Source organism: Bacillus rossius, chromosome 10 (genome assembly GCF_032445375.1).
Source record: "Bacillus rossius redtenbacheri isolate Brsri chromosome 10, Brsri_v3, whole genome shotgun sequence".
Lineage (NCBI taxonomy): Eukaryota > Metazoa > Arthropoda > Insecta > Phasmatodea > Bacillidae > Bacillus > Bacillus rossius.
In genome coordinates, this window is record NC_086337.1 from 32,157,569 (window position 1) to 32,175,660 (window position 18,092).

General features: G+C 40.1%; 1 protein-coding gene across 1 annotated transcript in view; it reads right to left on the bottom strand.

The window, feature by feature from the left end:
- Positions 1–272: 272 nt before the first annotated feature.
- LOC134535917 (uncharacterized) overlaps positions 273–18,092 on the bottom strand; it is a 32,816-nt gene continuing 14,996 nt past the window's right edge. Inside the window, exons 4-6 of the mRNA XM_063375294.1 lie at positions 14,708–14,972; positions 10,243–10,355; positions 273–4,073 (exon numbers count right to left, since the gene is read on the bottom strand). Of these exons, the coding sequence (XP_063231364.1) occupies positions 3,846–4,073; positions 10,243–10,355; positions 14,708–14,972 (606 nt within the window). The 3' untranslated portion in view covers positions 273–3,845. The remainder of the gene's footprint in view (positions 4,074–10,242; positions 10,356–14,707; positions 14,973–18,092) is intronic.

Below are 18,092 nucleotides of genomic sequence, written 5' to 3' on the forward strand. Positions count from 1 at the left end.
CCATCGCTATATTGTTTCCTCCCACAACATTGCGGAAATGGTGCTCGATGATGTCAGATGATGGTTAGTAAGTCACTTCCATAAAAATGAGGTCATTTAAAAGTGTTTCCACAGTGCATACACTACATATCGGCCAATTTTTTTTTTTTAGGCGTTTAACCAAAATGGCACAAAAAAGCCTTAAAAACACCTTAAAACCATGCAGACGAACACACTTCTTGGGTGTATATTAATATGCACGAAAAAAATAATAATTGAGAAAGTAATTAAAAGAAGGCAGCATTTTATTATCTTTGTACATAAAATTTCTTTATGCTTACATAACAGCTTACATTAGCTTTATTTTTTGTATGTCAACATTACATATAAACAGTTCCTAATTTGCTATGTATTATCTTAAAAAGGCTTATTAATGTTTAGTATTTATATTACACAAATATTGTCAGTTATAAATACATTCTGAATTTAATTTGTGAATTTATTCTCTGTGCATTCATAATTATTCTAACCTTGAACTTGGAACTTCCATTAAAACTGTGCAGTGATTGACATGGAATGTTACAAACAAGAATAGAGACTTAATATTAGTTCTGGTGATCACGAACAACTCTTTCGTTTCCTGAAGTTAAATGATTTTCCCAGTGAATAATTCATGTTTCCAGAAATATAGAATATATAAATTAACCTGATGATGATTTTTACCATGGAAATGTTTTCAGCAGTGGTACTGTATATGCAAGCAAAAACACTTCAGAGCTGTTAAGTATTTGATGGAAGTTATTACAACCATGGAGGTAAGAATTTAGGTAATTAAAGGCCCCAGTCAGTGCTCTCGGCGAAGTTCCTGGAAAAATATGTAAGGGGGATCTGCTAGTTCGTGAGAAATGTCTTAGGGCGGTCACCGATATGTGCCCGACAGCCCTGGAACATTAGAATGGGAGTTGTATCAATTCATGGAAATCTATGTTTTTTTTCCTTATTAGTCTTTATTTTCTCATCATTCTTTCAGGGAAGTTTCATAAGCGTTTGAGGGGTTTAGTACTCGTAAAAAAATAATGCTCTGAATTAAAAATATACCATTGAGAAGCATAGAGTGAACTGAACATGCTCTGTTTTTCCACAGATCATAACTGAGAAGGATGGGGGTGCGATTGCCTACTCCGTTCTGACACTCATTAATGCTGGAATAACACAACGAGAATAAAATAACGGTCTAACCAATTGACGTTCGACACATCTGTGACGTCAGCGTGGCAAAATTTGCGGGCGCGAACAATTTTCCTACTGGAAATACATTCTATTTCCATCGCGTCGCGGGCTCGACTTTATCAAGTTCGGAATTTTGTTTTTTTAATGATGGTTACACTGGTGCAGTACTATTATTCGAGTGTTCTTTTAGTGTTTCGTAACTAAATTATTTTGTGAAATCTTTTAAATGTGTTCACGCACAGTCATATTTTTTTGTCCCCGAATGAATGTTAAAACCAAATCAAACATTATGGTTTTTAAAACAAATACTGTAAATATTGATGTATGTCAAATTTTCGGTACATATTTAATGGCAAGAAACACAGACACATATATGTAAATAAATGTGTATGTGAGTTTGTTTTTTAAATACTTAAATGTAGTTATACTCCGAGATCGATCAAACTTTGTTCATTTGAACTTCAAAACAGCATGAATTTGACTAATACAAGAGATTTCTAAATTAAAAAAAAAATTACCACTTTCCAATACTTCATAACATAATTTTATTACTTATTGATCTGACTTGGAATGAAACTCCCCCCATCCCCCTAAACAAAAATTCTATGCTCTATAACTCCACAGAAACCTCGTACAACGACGGACACTTCAACAAATGTTACCATCAAATGGTTTATACACAGTGGTGTAGCTAAGGTGACTGGCGCCCCTGGCCAGACTTGAAAATGGCGCCTCCTCATGGTTTAAAAGAGGGGGGGGGGGAGGGTTCAGTAACCGCGGAACCGTCACAGCAGTGCCCCCCACCCCTTGCTCGGGCGCCCCTGGCGGAGGCCATGCCTGCCACCCGCTTGCTACGCCACTGTTTATACATGTAGGTATTTGCTGCGCGGGTGAAAGCTGCGTGTTCTCAAGAGGGCGACACTGAACTGCAGCTTCACGTGCTGCGCGCCGACTCCACTGCTCTTCGCCGGGAACCACAATACCACGACGGCGGCGACGCGACTTGAGAACCCTAAGATGTACATCAAGCTCTGTCCCTGCCCGAACACGCCCGAATATTCACCTTCGGCCAACCTCGGGATTTGTTTTATTATTGCGCAGGAAAAATGAATTCAAATATTAAAAGTGGTCGGTTAGGTTAGCTACATTAAAACACTTTAAAACACTATGGACGGTTAGTTAGGTTAGTAGCCTATAGCTACATTAAAATAAACAGAGAAATATAAATATATATAAATAAACTCGAGGTTGGCCGAAGGTGAATATTCGGGCGTGTTCGGGCAGGGACAGTACTTGATGTACATCTTAGGCTTCCCACGCGACTTCCAGTCTTGCTGGACACATCTGCGACGTCCAGCGCACGCCAACAATGTTGAACGCGACAGACTTTCCGATTAGAAATATTTTTTTTTCTATTTACATCGCGTTGCTGGCTCAACGTTACTGAAAAAATGCGCCTGTCAGAATTTTTTTTTTGTTTTTTTGAATGGTGGGTTGAAACTTGCGCACTGGTAATTCTTCTATTATTCTTGTATCTTAATTTTTTTATTGCACTGTGATTTTTACATTTGAATGTGTAATTTCAATCAGACAAATTTCTCTCGAACATATAGATTTAAAAAAAAAATAGAACGAGTCTTTCAGTATTCGCCAATGACGTGTAACATCTAACCTCGGCAACGAGCAAATTCACGTGATCTCGTGTTACAAATACAATTATAATACGAAACTTGGACCCGAAATTTTACGTGTATTTATTTAAAGTAATGACGAGCGTGATAAATATACGAAAATTTGTGATCAATTACATTTCTGGACACGAATCACACGTAGTTTCCGCACCCGCCGCTATAATTCGTTTCCGGAGCAGCTACTTCGACTATAGAATCATTCCATTTGCAGAGCGAAAGGTTAAAAATATATAATGAGATGGCTCAGATAAAAGCGAAAAAGACTTGAAAAAAATCTAAATCCCGGCTCTAGACCTGATTTTCGAAAATTGTTGTTAAAATTCGTTAAACAGTCGGTACTATAAAGTTTCCCTTTGTCGTTTTTGAACTTTGGTTCGCGCCATTCAGCTCAGCTGGTAGCACCGTGGTAACACATTTCCGTTCCATTCACGGAAATTACTCCCACCAAATGCCGTATACCGAGAGCTAAGATGTTACACATAAAAAAAAACTGCTTGCATTGATGGCTATCGTACGTTTGATGCGCACGAAACAAAGAAAATGTTTAGTACAATCGTTTTATTTTTGGTTGTCGTGTGTCGCGCTGCTGTGATCCGAGCACGAAGGACGCGGGGTTCACGGGAAGCCTAAGATGTACATCAAGTTCTGTCCCTGCCCGAACACGCCCGAATATTCTCCTTCGGCCACCCTCGGGTTCATTTATATATATATATATATATATATATATATTTATATTTATATTTCTCTGTTTATTTTAACGTAGCTATACTAACCTAACTAACCGTCCACAGTGTTTTAAAGTTTTTTAATGTAGCTAACCTAACCGACCACTTTCAATATTTGAATTCATTTTTTCCTGCGCAAGAATGAAACGAATCCCGAGGTGTTGGCCGAAGGTGAATGTTCGGGCGTGCTCGGGCAGGGACAGAAGGCTTGACGCGGGGTTCACACGATGACGGAGAGGCGGTTGCTGCGCCTGTGCGGGCTGTACTGCTCCAGCTTGTCGGCGGGGCAGTTGAGGGCGCTGTAGTCGACGGGGAAGGCGGTGGAGTGCGGCGGGCAGCCCTCGAACGGCCCGAACAGCAGCTGGCCCGGCCCGTGTGGGTTGCGCCCCAGCAGGAAGTTGGCGAAGCACAGTTGGTACACGTGGAACCTCAGCTGGTGGTCTCCATTCTATGGGGGAAAAAAAAAAATTAAAAAATTGGGGTGTGGCTGTGTCATGGACATGGCCGTGTGTTGTACGTGAATACGCCGACCTCCGTAGCGTAGTCGGATGCACACCGGCTTACGGTGCGAGGGGTGTCCTGGGTTTGAGTCCCGGGTAAGGCATGGGCGCGAAAATTTACATGCTGAAATTTGATTACCTACGACTCTAAATTAGATGAATGCACCGACAAATAATAACCCATTGGCCGATTGGCGCAAGCTGTAGGCCACGCATAATGTGATTAAAAAAAAAAAACATTGTACGTGAATACGTGTACGTAACACGTAATTTTTTTTATACAAAATATAAAATAAGCTATTTTATGTATGTTATAATCATGTTTGAACACTAAGGAGTCATCATCCACTTGCATAATTTCAACCGCCCCCAGCTGCAGATGTACTGGCACCGTCCTTGATCCGCTCGGCCGCATTCATTCTTTTACGTTACCGGCACTGCTTCACTCTGTCATATGGTGTTTTATTGGTATAAATCGATTGCTTTTGGGAAGCCCTTACCAACTGTATACGATCTCTGCATTTGTATTTGGCTTTTTGACGCGTATAGGCCGACATTATACTATATATTTTTAACACTCTATATATTTTATTCGCTGTAACTATTTTGCACTAATGTTTTATAAATGTAATCGATATATTTTCACGAGAACTGACGACTGAAACTCAAACGAACGTCGTAGCTTCTCCGAGTCAAAAAGTTATACTAAATGGAAATCTCGAAATGCAGCAAAATGACCTCAAAATGGCGGCTCTTCCTAATCCACCGCGCGTGATGCGTCACAGTCTTCACTTAGCGTAACGAATTCTTTGATCCTTTAGCTATCCAGTGGCGTAATTAGATTTTGGATGGAGATGATAAATATGTAGCTGCAACACCAAACTGTATCCCCCGATTTTGTTATAATTCGTCTTTGAATTACCCCCCACTATGGAAGAAATTTTAAAGACGTATTCACGTCAAAAAGAAAAAAAAAAAGAAATTGTTTTATAGTCTACCGATTTCTCGGAACAATATCCAAGCATATTTTGGTGTGACGAAGTTAATTTTTGTTATTTTAACATGAATCAAAGAATTAGGGACACCCCCCCCCCCCCCGCGTATGTGGACACGCATGCAGTGTGCAGAGCTTCAGAAGAAACCCTTGCTGTCAAGGGCGCCCATCTGATAATTTGTAGGGGGGGGCCAGACTTAGGGATCGTCCATTAATCACGTGAGGCTCGAAAAGGGGGGGGGGGGGGTGTCGGGAAAAATCACGAAATATCACAATGTGGGAGGGGGGGGGGGGGTGTAGAGAGATATCACGTGTATTTATTTTTTCGCGCGATTTCTACTAAACCGAAAAGCGACGCGTGACCTTGACTCGCCGTAGCCAGGCAACAATATCCCCGCCCGCCGCAACATGAACCACCCGGCACGCTTGCCAGTCGCCAGTAAGACTGTGATTTTGGCGCCGAATACATGCGTAAATCACATATAAGCCTTTCCTTTATTATTTTTATGCCAGTGAGAATAAACCTGCAACCTTAATGTGTGTCTGGACATTTTTATCACTGTGCTTAATTTTAACACACTAGGAAGAAGATAATATTCTGAATTTTTGAAAAATATTTTGTACCAAAAAAATACACGTGATTTATTGTGGGGGGGGGGGGGGGGGGTTAAAAATTTGCTTAAAAAAAACATCACGTGATTAATGGACGACCCCTTAGGGGTATGAAGTATTTTTAATATTTTGGAAGACTTAACTGCGGCTTGTTACTAGCCATAAAATAGTTCCATTCTGACCCTATTAAAATTTTTTGTCCTGTTACTAAAATACTAGACAAACAGTACTCATTCGCCATAAAAAAAATCTATATTGGCTACTTTATTAATTAATTATTAACTATTTTATTGAAACAAATGAATTTTTAGCAACAAAAATGCAGGAATACAGTCCTTATACTTTTACAGCGTCTTGGGTACACGGATATCAAGAATAAAATCCTTCAACTAATTGCTCTCTTTACCCATAAATAAATATCGCGTACAAATTAAATTAAAATAATTATAAAGTTTAAAACGTGTTGGTCAAAAGATTCAACTTTGGGAGAGAAACGATTTAAATATGTTATCACAGTCAGAAAACAGTTGTTTTTATATGTAACACCTGAACTACGCTTATAATTACAGTCAAAAATTGTTTCACAATTAAATGAATATTACTATGTTTCGATATGAATCATAATTGCTTATCATTTAGAATTAGCACAGATGGATTCAGTAGTCGAGGACTATAAGTTTATTTAGTGATAGAAAAGCGCAGAAAAAATTAGTTTATTATTTAACTAGACAATTTAACCAAACAGTATTTAGAGGTTAAGGAATTAATTGACACCAAAACCAATGAAAATAATCGAAAATTTCTAAATGCTGACATAACTCATGTCAGCTTTCCACAGAAGAGTTTAGTTCGGCGCAATTAATCCACACAAAACAACTGGACACTATGTCGACGCGTATTTTAAGAATATAAGAAGATCCACATCACAGTATAATTTTTTTTTTTTCCCCATTTGTGGTGCGGGCCCATAGGCTACAGCCTAGATAGCCTGCGCGTAAATACGGCCCTAATAAACCCTTAAATAACATGTTCATTACTTAACTTCAGAATTAAGAGTACATTAGAACCTCGATTTTACGGAGCCCGGACTCAACGAAGCCGCGATTTCACGAATACATTTTTCAGGAACCATCTAAAATTCGGAAAATTTGACACCAACATTTATTTAATAAAAAATTAAAAAACACTACGAAAACATATAAAAATATTAATTTTAATGCACAGCGTATTCATATTTTTAAGCTAATACAACATCCATTTACCGTTAGTGAATATTGTATACGTTATTGCGTCATCAAACTCAAAATCGAAAAGAAAAAATGGACTAGGTACACTATTTGTCGCATAGTTCGAAATTTCTTCGATTGAAAAATTATGTCAAGGCCGTAAAAATATTTATTTTACCGCAAATGAACTATACTCAACATTCCTTACCCATTCCAACATTTCCAGCTCGTGAGCATAGCAACTGAGCTTGAAACCTTGTGAAGCGTGAGAGAAAGAAACGATATTGAGTAGCTACTTCCTCTCCTTTCCGCTAATATCCAGCAACCCATGTCATTAGGCATTTTCTTGACATGTGTCGCATTCATTACCTTCGCTGCATCGGTTTGCCAGTAAAAAAACCGCTCAAAAATGGTATAAGTGACGCAGCAAGTAGACGTGACGAGCGGTTTTTTAACTAAGCTTTTTTTTAACTTACTATACAAACAAATAATTCCCTATGGCTATCACAAATTCAAGGTATGCTCGCACTAAAATGTACTGTGTTTTTAATGAATGTCTGTCGTTACAGAGCAGCGTTTTTCTTCACCAAATAAGACTATGATTAGAGACCGTAAAAATTCGCGGATTCCTTTCGAGACAGGCTGGAATCCAAACTCGTTTAGCTTAATGCTGCGTCAGTGATTGGACCGCAATTTACCTGAAGGACTCTGAGCCAATGGCAAACACTCAACAAAAGAAGTATCGAATCATAAGAATCGCAATAAACAGGTGTCCCGAGTCGGTAGCCAATAGCCAGGTGATATTTGCCCGAGTACATAGAGAATCGTGGAGTCTATCCTAGTGGTCATTGAAACCGCGAATTTTTCCAATCCCTACCTATGATCACTTTTATGAAACAGTACAGGTGTACACTGAACTGTGTGCTTGTTCTCCTCGATTATGTTACTAAAAGTGCGTTCATTAATATTTTTCAAGCCGATCTGTTAAAGATTAACTGATAAATATGATAAGGTAAAGTCCATAAAAATGCAAGGCAGGGAATTCTTCCAGCTCATCAACCCTACCCTGGATAGTCTCGTCTGTGTTCAGTCGTCTCTGGCAAGGAGTGGACAAGTTTGCAAACTCAAATATAAATTTATTTTAGTAGCACGCGTCTTACGAAAAGGAAAGATATCCAAGAAAGGCATGTCGGACAACCTACTGTCACCACACAAAAGTTAACATGATGCAATGCGTGGTGCAACTGTGTTTAGTCGCTGTGATGTCACTTTTATATCACTCGTGCAATGAGGCAAGTTGTGGAATGTTAAAAAAAAATAAGGGGAACGCAGGGGAGGGCAGAGGGCAGACGGCAGTCATTGTTTTTACTATTTAATATTATATATATTCCGTTAAATAAATTATAACATGTATCTTCACGGGATGGGGTGTTTAAAATTTTATGAAGATAACGATTTTACGAATGCAATCCAAGCGACCGTGAGCGTACGTAAAATCGAGATTCCAGTGTAAATTGCTTCCGAGTCTACTGAAGGTAGCGGAATCCTTATTCCTTTAAACACTTTTGAAGGGAAAAAGTGGTTTTCCTCTAAATTCAAAATTCCAAAATAAATTTTACGTTGTAGACTTTTCTGAACAATAATTCTTATTTGAGTAACTTTAAAGGTGTTAGCTTACCTTAAAAATTGTGAATATTCTGAGCGGATGTGACGAATGAGGAAAACTAAGAAACACTACATAATAACAATAGTTTTTATCTTTACACTTTTCACTGATTTATTTACACTTAAGTTATTTATACTGACTGAATACACTAAAATAAATCTAGACCAGATGCAGAAAAATGTAGATCTAAAGACTATTGAAAAATCTCTGTTTTGAGAAGTTATTTGTGAACATTCACATTATTATGACGAAAAAGTAGCAAAACATTTTGCCGTCTACAAGCACATGTCAACTGTCGCGTCGTCTAACTCTGACTTGTCTAAATCTGTTGTGTTGTGTTATCGCGTGAGCTTGGGCGGGATTACGAAGGGGAATGACTCGCCACGGGCGTTGCGCTTGAACAGCGTTTTCTCCCTGTACACAACACCTTATATCGCAGCAGCAGAAACTAATGCTTGAACTAACATAAAAAATGAAGTAGACGTGTAAAAAACGATATACAATAATATCTTCGTGTTGAACCATTTCTACATAATACCGAATTTAAATAATTTTCTTTAAAGTAAAACACCTGACTACACTATATATTTTTCCTTCCCTGAAAACTAGGGGGGGGCCACGGCCCCCCCCCTGCCCCCGGGTATGGGCGCCCTTGCTTGCTGTAGATGATATAGAGGTGGTGTCTGTTTACGTAAAGCACATACGCTGAAGGGCGGATGCGTAGAGCTGTTTCAGTATTTCGTTTTTTAAACTGTGTTGTTTAGAAAGGTGAAAATTTCTAAAACGCGTGTTTCCAAAATGATTTTTTTAAGGCATAAAAGAGATACTTCAAAGCACTCAAAGAGACTTGCGTTTCACCTTTATCTTAATTTCTTCGTCATATAGTGTAATGCCGCAGTAGCGGATCCAGAGGGGGGGGGGGGGGCTAAGGGGCTCAAGCCCCCTCCAAAAGCATCTGGGTCCACTATTGTTTTAGTGTTTGCCTTGATAAAGCCTAGCCTCAGCTGGGTCAAGCCCCTCCCAAACCAAAATCCTGGATCCGCCACTGTGTAATGGTTACCACTCAGATCTTAAATCTTCCCTCTGCACGAGGAGAGCCCGCCTACCTGGGCACACATACGGTGTGCAGAGCTTCAGGAAAAACAACGCGATTTCAAAACTACTCAAGATATCCGAGTGGGGCCTATTTACGAATAGCATTTAAGAGTTCGTTGAGGGCCGAAAAGTACTTTTAATTTCGGATTAAGTTTTTAAACTGTATTTTTAGAAGCGTTAAAATGCCTAAAACGCGTGTTTCCATAGTAATTTTTAGGCATAAAAAAATCAGTACAGATTTTTGAAATCACTTAAGGGGCTTGCATAACACCTTTATCTTCATTTCTCCGCCATATAATGTTACGGTCACCGCTCAAATTTCACAGTTATCCTGTGCCGACGAGAAGACTGCGCGCCAGTTCAGAGACTTGCGCTTAGAGGCTATACCGCGCTGGAAGCACCAGCGAGCGTCGCGCTTATCATCCCGCCTTACTAACACACATACACCCCTGACGAGGCGGGCCCCTTAAGGGCGGTCCCGCGCTAGACACACCGGCGAGACACGCCCCTGACGTGACACTCACTGAAGTCATGTTGTTGTAAGCGATGTCGAGGACTTCCCCGACCCTCTGGACGTCGAACCCGAGGAAGGAAGAGTAGAAAACTCGCAGCTCGTCTCTGGTTATGACTCCAGAACCTGTGACAAACCGACACGACGATACATTGAACGATTCCCAACTTATGAATAAGCAATGGTTAAGTTCGTTTAAAAAAAAGTGTGATTTCAAACAATTATGTGTGCCGTTATAATCTCCACCATGGTACATGATGTCCAATGTCCATAAAATAATGTCCCAGTCTCAATGGTATATTCTAACGGTTTAATTTAGACTAATTAAAACAAATCATATATCAAATAGAAGGTAAACTAACATAGTTTTTTTTTTTACAAATGTTCAATGTGTGCACCTTTGTACGGCACACATCCAACTTAAAGTCCAATTCTTCCCACACTTTGGTTAAAACGTCCGGAGTAATGGAAGCAATAGCCTCTTCAATTCCGTGTCTCAACTCTGGCAAATCATTACGTAGCGGCGGAACGTAGACACGATCTTTTAAATGTCCCAAAGAACTTTATATCAGGCGTTACAACAGGTGAACGTGGAGGCCAGCGAAAAAGAGCTCTGTCGTCTCGACCATTACGACCAATCCAATGGTCAGGGACTTCGCCGTTCAAGGTTCAACCACTCTCGTACAAAGAGATTCCAATGGGGAGGAGCTCCATCCTGTTGTCAAATAAAGTGTACATGTTCACCCTCTACCGTTTGGGGAAATAGCCATTCTTTCAACATAGGTGGAGCTGCAAGCGAGAAAACAACAAAGCAGTATTCACGCATGCGCTTATCTAAATCTGTTTGAGTTACTCTTTAATTGTGACCTTAAACCAACACACTACAACGCTTACAGTTGATAATAATCTATTTTAGAACTGGGGCATTCTTTTATGGACGTACTATAATATTATTTTTCTTCATAACCATAACTGAAGCTCCATTTCAGCCATATTTCTCATGTAAAATTGATTGTACTGTGCCAATTTGTTGTAAAGCAGTGAGTAGTAATAATAATACCAACTTATATATATATTTACTATAAAATATCTTAAACACAATACACACGTCTGTAGCTTAAATTAACCTCTATGTATTTTTTTAAATAATATTTAGCGAAACGTAACACTATGCGAGGCAAAAAATACTGCAGCGAGTGTGAGAGTGTTGTCGCCAGCTCAGCGAGTGTCGACTGCCCTGGGAGAGTCCAACTCGCCTTCTCGCTCGCTGGTGTCCGCAGAAGGTTGCCTATTGTTTGGGACTGGATAAGTTCGCGGGTGCGATGGTCTCTAGGATAGACTCCACAGTCATCTGAATACTCGGGCAAATGTCACCTGTTCATTTGATGGACGTCTCAACCCGGTTGTCTGTAATTGGACACTTTCTGGGTTCAGGGTTTCTCATTGGTTCACAGTTATCCTGATAAAACGTGGGCCAATCGCACAAGCGGTACAAAGGTATGTTTGTTTCGGATTTCAGCCTATCGCGAAATGAATCCGCGAACATTTACGGTCTCTACCTACTGTTTCGGCAACTCCGTACTTCGCTTCGACACTTGGAAGGGGATAGAAGAAACACAGTTATTGCAGGCGATTAGCGGGGAAAGACCGTCTTCAACAATACTCTACTGAGCGAAGAGAGAAGAAGAAGCTAGTTACTTCATCGGTGCGATTGAATTGGAAAGCGAGTATAGTGACGAAACTCGTTCACTGTCTTATTGGAGGGCTTTTCCCACTTCCAGATGTCTCGGGCCCGGGGGTCTACACTTATATTGTTGCTGAATCTACTTAATTAATCAAGGCTTAGCGTCTGTATGGCATCAGGGTCATTGAGACGGGCGTTATAATCTATGCGGCACGGAACTAACCTGAGCTCGAATTCACACGCAATGCTGGTTATTTAATTTTTTTTTCTTTGTCATCTTTACATTGTGAGGGATTTTCTTGTAATTTATTCACGATAACTCTGTTGCATTTTATGCTCGTTTCAAAATTTCTCAGCGGACACTCACTAAATATCAGGTATCTACATGGCCTCGCGCCAGCCTTTCCATGTTTATTTTTTGTGAGAAACACATCATGGACATTATGGAGAAAAATCAGAATAAATTTGCTTTTAGTATATAATTTAATTTGGTGATAAATACCTTACGATTTAAATGGCAATTAGAAAACTTTCAAAGATCGTACTGCTTCATGTAATGACACCATTCCACCGGGATTTGATCATTAGCATCTATAAAACTGATCCGAGAATAATTTATTAGCAAATAATATCAATATTTTTAAAGACAAATTTTTACCGATTTTCCTATGGGGCTATTCCGTGCCTCCTAGGAGCCACAACAGGAAAAGGCCCCGCTCCAGAATATTAGGAACTTGCAAAACTAAATGGCCCAAAGCAGATGCGTAATTTTAGTTTTTTTAACTGGTGTGGCAAGGCGTGCGGGGGGTCTGGGGGTATGAACAAGAAAATTAAAAAAAAAGGCATAACACTGTTATTTTTTTTAAAAAGCTTCTTCGGGCAGTTTTCACTATTTAACATTATAATTAAACAAGTTCCAGTAAAAAAAAACATTGTTCCGGGATAAATACAGCTTGATTAATAATTAAAAATAAAGTGCTTTTTTATTGTATATATATTTTTTTATAAATATTGGTATCTTTAATTCAGAATGGGGTGGTTAAATACTGGGCTGGACAATTCCGGGGCGGTAACTGCCTCCCCTTGCCGTCTCCGAATCACGCCTACGGCTCAGGGCCGCCATTTAGGCAGGCATCTCACATCTGCAAAACCGTCACACGGTCGCAGTCTGCATCCGGCGATCGGCGCGCGGCCGCCACATCCGGGCGGCGGATCAGCCCCCTTCGCGCCGCGACGGATGTCGGCCTCTTCCTGTGTCGACGACCTGCGATAGCGCTGCGTGCGAAAAACCAACCGCGACGAAGGAGTTGGCTTTCCGACGTGCGGATAACCTACTGACCGTCTCGGGCTTCGGCCCGTTCTGCAACTGCACGGAAACGGAAACGGATTTCCCGGAACATTCCACTACCGCGTCTTTTGCTGGCATACCGTGAAATTGCTTTTCAGCGTTATACAAAACATTAATTAATTAAATAATTGTTATGCTTCAATAATTTACATTTATAATGAAAAATAGACCACGAAGTCAAAATATAACACTAGATATGCTTGTACTTGAAACAATTTTTAACGTATTTAGAAAATAAACAAACATGGCTACCACCGCAGCCAAGTGCTCGGCTTCTCTTCGTCGCACGGAGCAACGTAAACGGAAGAGTTCAGCATTGCCGAGCTGATCCGTACCAGTCCGTCGCCGTCTACGTGCTGTTGTGGAAACTCTACTCCGTGAGACCCGTCTCTGTTGAAGTATCACTGTAGAACGGGCCTTAAGCCAGGTGCACAACTGAAGAAAAAACATATCAGTAACAGTAGGTCGTGCGCACAAGATTTGACCGCCATGTTTTCGAACCTTCTGATTCACAATATCACATAGGACGGGAGAGAGGTCGTGCGCATAGGAGGGAAATGAATATGTAACATTTCTGTAACGGACGCATGGCGCAACAGCCAATGAGATTAGAGCAGGAAGCCATTTTGGCGGGACTAGAGAACTGTTATATATTTATCAGTCATATTGTGGCAAGAAACCGTCGAGATATTACAATGCTCAGGTGTAATTGCTGCTATTATAATAATTAATTAGTGCTTGGAATATAAAAAAAAGTCACTAACAATTAATGTAAATTAAAAATATTTTTTTCCTGTGGTTTTAATGGTTTACTGAAAATTCTACATACGTAGGATTAATTTATTTGTTAAAAACTGTGTTCGAAAATTTCTGGTCAGATGTCACGGGATCAACATGTGGTGGTTAATATAGTCATTTACTAGCACTACTGACATGGCGAAATTTCGTTGGTTGAAATTAACAATAATATTTTCAATTGTCACAGGTGGTGTGCGCAGTGGCGTAGCCAGGATTTGTGTACGGGGGGGGGGGGGGGTGTTAAGAAGCATGGCGACCCCCCCTCCCCCCCGTATTAAAGCGGGGGGGGGGGGGGGGTCCGGGGGTCCTCCTCCGGGAAAATTTGGATTTTAAGGTGTAAAATAGTGCTATTTTTAGCAGTTTTCGGTACTTAAATTTAAATATTGTAATGGTAAAATTTTTTATTAATTTTAATATGAAATTTGTTTGAGTGATGAATAATAAATTAATTAAAGATTTGGTGCTAAGGGGGGGGGGGGGTTGATCCCCTAACCACCCCCCCCCCCTCTGGCTGAGCCCCTGACTAGCACTACTAACATAGCGAAATTTCATTGGTTGAAATTAACAATAATATATTCAACTGTGAAGCCATCTCGCGCAGGTCGTGCGCATGGCCTGCTATGAATAGCTGCGCCGCGGTGTACGCACCGCTCCGGTTGATGACGGCGAACACGACCTTGCAGAAGAACTGCAGCCACAGCGGCAGGTCGGCGAGGCCCGAGGCTCGCCCCAGCAGCTCGCCCCAGCGCCGCAGCCACTCGTCCAGGCTCGCCATGCCCTCCACGTAGGCGGCGAGCTCGCCGTGCGAGGCGCGGCCGGCGCGCGCGAAGGCGTCCACGAAGCCGCGCTCCACCTCCTTGAGCGCGTGGAACTCGGCCGAGCTGTCCGACCAGTCGGCGAAGTGGCGCAGGCGCTGCGGCACACGCCCGCTTGCAAACACACTCCTCCAGAGCAACACCTGCCGCCACTTGCAATCACCCGCACACAACTCACAAACACCATAACTTACAACTGACATTTCTTTTAAACACACAGCTTATAAACACTTGATTTAGAAACACGTAACTTATAAACACACAATGTCGAAACACTTGACTTAGAAACACCATAACTTAGAACTAACATTTCTTTAAAACACACAGCTTATAAATACATAATTTAGAAACACGTACTTTAGAAACACACAACGCCGAAACACACAACTTAGAATCGTCATAACTTAGCCACACGCAACACTTTATAACGGATATAACTTAGTTATATCTTGTGTTTTTAAGTTATGACAGCAACCCGTTACAACCAATCCCCCCTATATCCCTGCGCACTCTTCACACACACCTTCCTTCAAGTACCTTACTCCAGTGTTCAAAAAAACGGTCGACATAAATTGCATGGGTGGCAGGAAATGCTGAAACAAGGAATCTTCGCTAAAAATAAAAAATAAAAAATCGTAGGTTTAGTAATATCATGTTTTACGTACAAGTACTGTTGGTGTAACTTTGCATAAATGTTTCTAGAAAACAAAACTGCACAGCAAACTTCGTGGTGTGAAACTCCTAGTTCCAGGCAGTCGCTGGTTACACGTCTGTTGTGAAAGAATCCTTAATAAACGTGCACTGCTCCTGTATAAACGATATGGGCCATCTATGCGAGCATAACGTCCTTGAATACACCACCGTATTCCCTAAGCCGAGCGTGTAAACTTGTCACAACCTACCATCCACTGTGCTGTACACCAGTCTGTTATGGCGGTATTCCAAGACGTTTGAGTAAGGTAGCGAATATGCACTGCCTTGTTGGGCAACTGCCGTACCCCAACTCTCGGGTCATATTCCAAAACGTGTCCTAACTGAACCCCTGTAAGGTATCAGATCGGCAGCCGTTTTAATAAACGAGGACTTGTGCGAGGCTATAAACAGTTGTACTTCGTGGAATCCATCGTAATTTTAGCTTATTTTTTAAACTATAGAATTATAATGTGAAATAAAATATTTAATTTTGGTTGTACAAGAATAAACGATGAATTTTTGGCCGTATTTATGTTTGCTGTTTATTAAGATATGGGGGGGGGGGGAAATTGTAATCGTAAAAGTTACGTTAAAGTTCATTAAAAAGGAAAAAAATATATATACAGTTATGGATCAAATCTGCAACAGATAGGACACCAAAAATCAGTGCCCTAAAAATAAGGGACTGGCCGTGTCCTATCGTGCACTTGGAATATGGTTAGGGTACAGGTATTGCATATTCAACACCTAAACCCTTATTTTTGTGTCTTGGAATACGGCCCTTAGTTCCAACTGCGTATATGGCTAACTCTACAATTCAAAACATTTTTACCTTAATTTACAATGAAAATTGGTTATAAATCATCCATGGATCTTCGTAAATTTACAGGTATTAAGTTGACTTGCTTGAAACATGAACCTGTAATAATAATCTTGGCATACTGTCAAAACATTCAAAAACTTGTTTCTACTCATGCAAAAAGAAAAACACTCTTATTTCTTCCTAGTGTATTTTTACTCTCAGACAAAAAAAAACTCGGAAGTCGAAATACGGCGTAGTTTCAGCGAAGAACCTGTTATCAGAATTTATTGAAAACTCTTTGTTTGTTTGAGGTGAGCTCTTCATTGTCAGGTCCGTAAATTTACTGTAATTTTTAACAGTGTAATAGATACATGCAGAGTCAGGTAAGTAGGGTCCAAGAAAAAATTTTGCAAAATTAATCAAAAGGATAAATAATTTAATTCATTTCAAGTCGCACAACTGTCAACCACTGTCTTTACTGTCGACAAGGCATTGAGAAGTGTCAAAAGTAAATAAAAAATATGTCATGGTTTACACGTGAGGTTCTGCACGCCACTCGGTGCGTCCGAAGTGTGGATATCTGAAGAACTCGAGGTCGATTGATATCTTAGGGGCGACGGAAGACTACCATACTGGAAAACTACCATAATCACAGTATTCCGCCTGGCCTCTTAGAAAAAGGCATAAAAGTACCATAACGGAAAACTGCTATAATTTGGAAGGGCGAGGCGGAATTCTGCCATATTTCCTTATACACTCCATCAGGGCCGCAACTAGAGTCTCTGGCACCCGGGGCATGAATGGATTCATGCCCCCCCCCCCCCCCCACTTTTTTTGCACATACCACACCAATAAAGTGGGGGGTCCGGGGGCCCTCCCACGGAAAAATGGTGCTATTTAAGCATTTTCCATACCGACATGTAACAGTTTCTGTGCTAATTTAACTTCCATGCATGAACCCACTATGTCCATAAAGTAGTCCGTATAATCACTAGACTTGTTCATTAAATATGTTGAGACGTTATATTGTAAATCAGATTAAACATTCCTGTCATGCAAATTAAAAAACTTTTTACCAGTTACCGGTTGTAGTAGGAATTACAATGCAAGCTATTTCGGCGCCCCCAAAGCTTTGCGCCCGGGGCATATGCCCCGCTTGCCCCCCTCTAGTTGCGGCCCTGCACTCCATTGAATGAGTACAGCATTAAAGTATGTATTTGAAAACCGTACGTTTGGAAAAAAAATGTATTTAAAATAAAATTATACATTATTTCATAATAATCTCAAATGATCAAGTGTAGTATGTATTGAGAATTTAATTTAATAACGAAATTATTATACCTACTTAAGTTGTTGAACAGAAGGAAAAGTTCGAACATAATAATTTAAAACAGCAAAATTATAACAAAAGTGAAATCTCTTGTTTTAGGATTTTGTTTTACAAAATATAGTTTTTGGACGAAAATAAACATACACAACCATTAAATGAACTTTTGATACTGTAGCAGTTAAAAAATAATACATGTTTTAAACTATTACACGTAGAAATATTACCTACATATCCAAAATTAAAAAAAAACACCGAATTCCAATTTTTGTTACAATTAAAATGACAAATAATTAAATTGCGATGTGCACAAACAATAAATAAAAACTCTCTGTAGTTGTGTACTCTAAAGAATTTCATGTTTAATAATCCCGATGATTTAATTAAGTTTCTAGG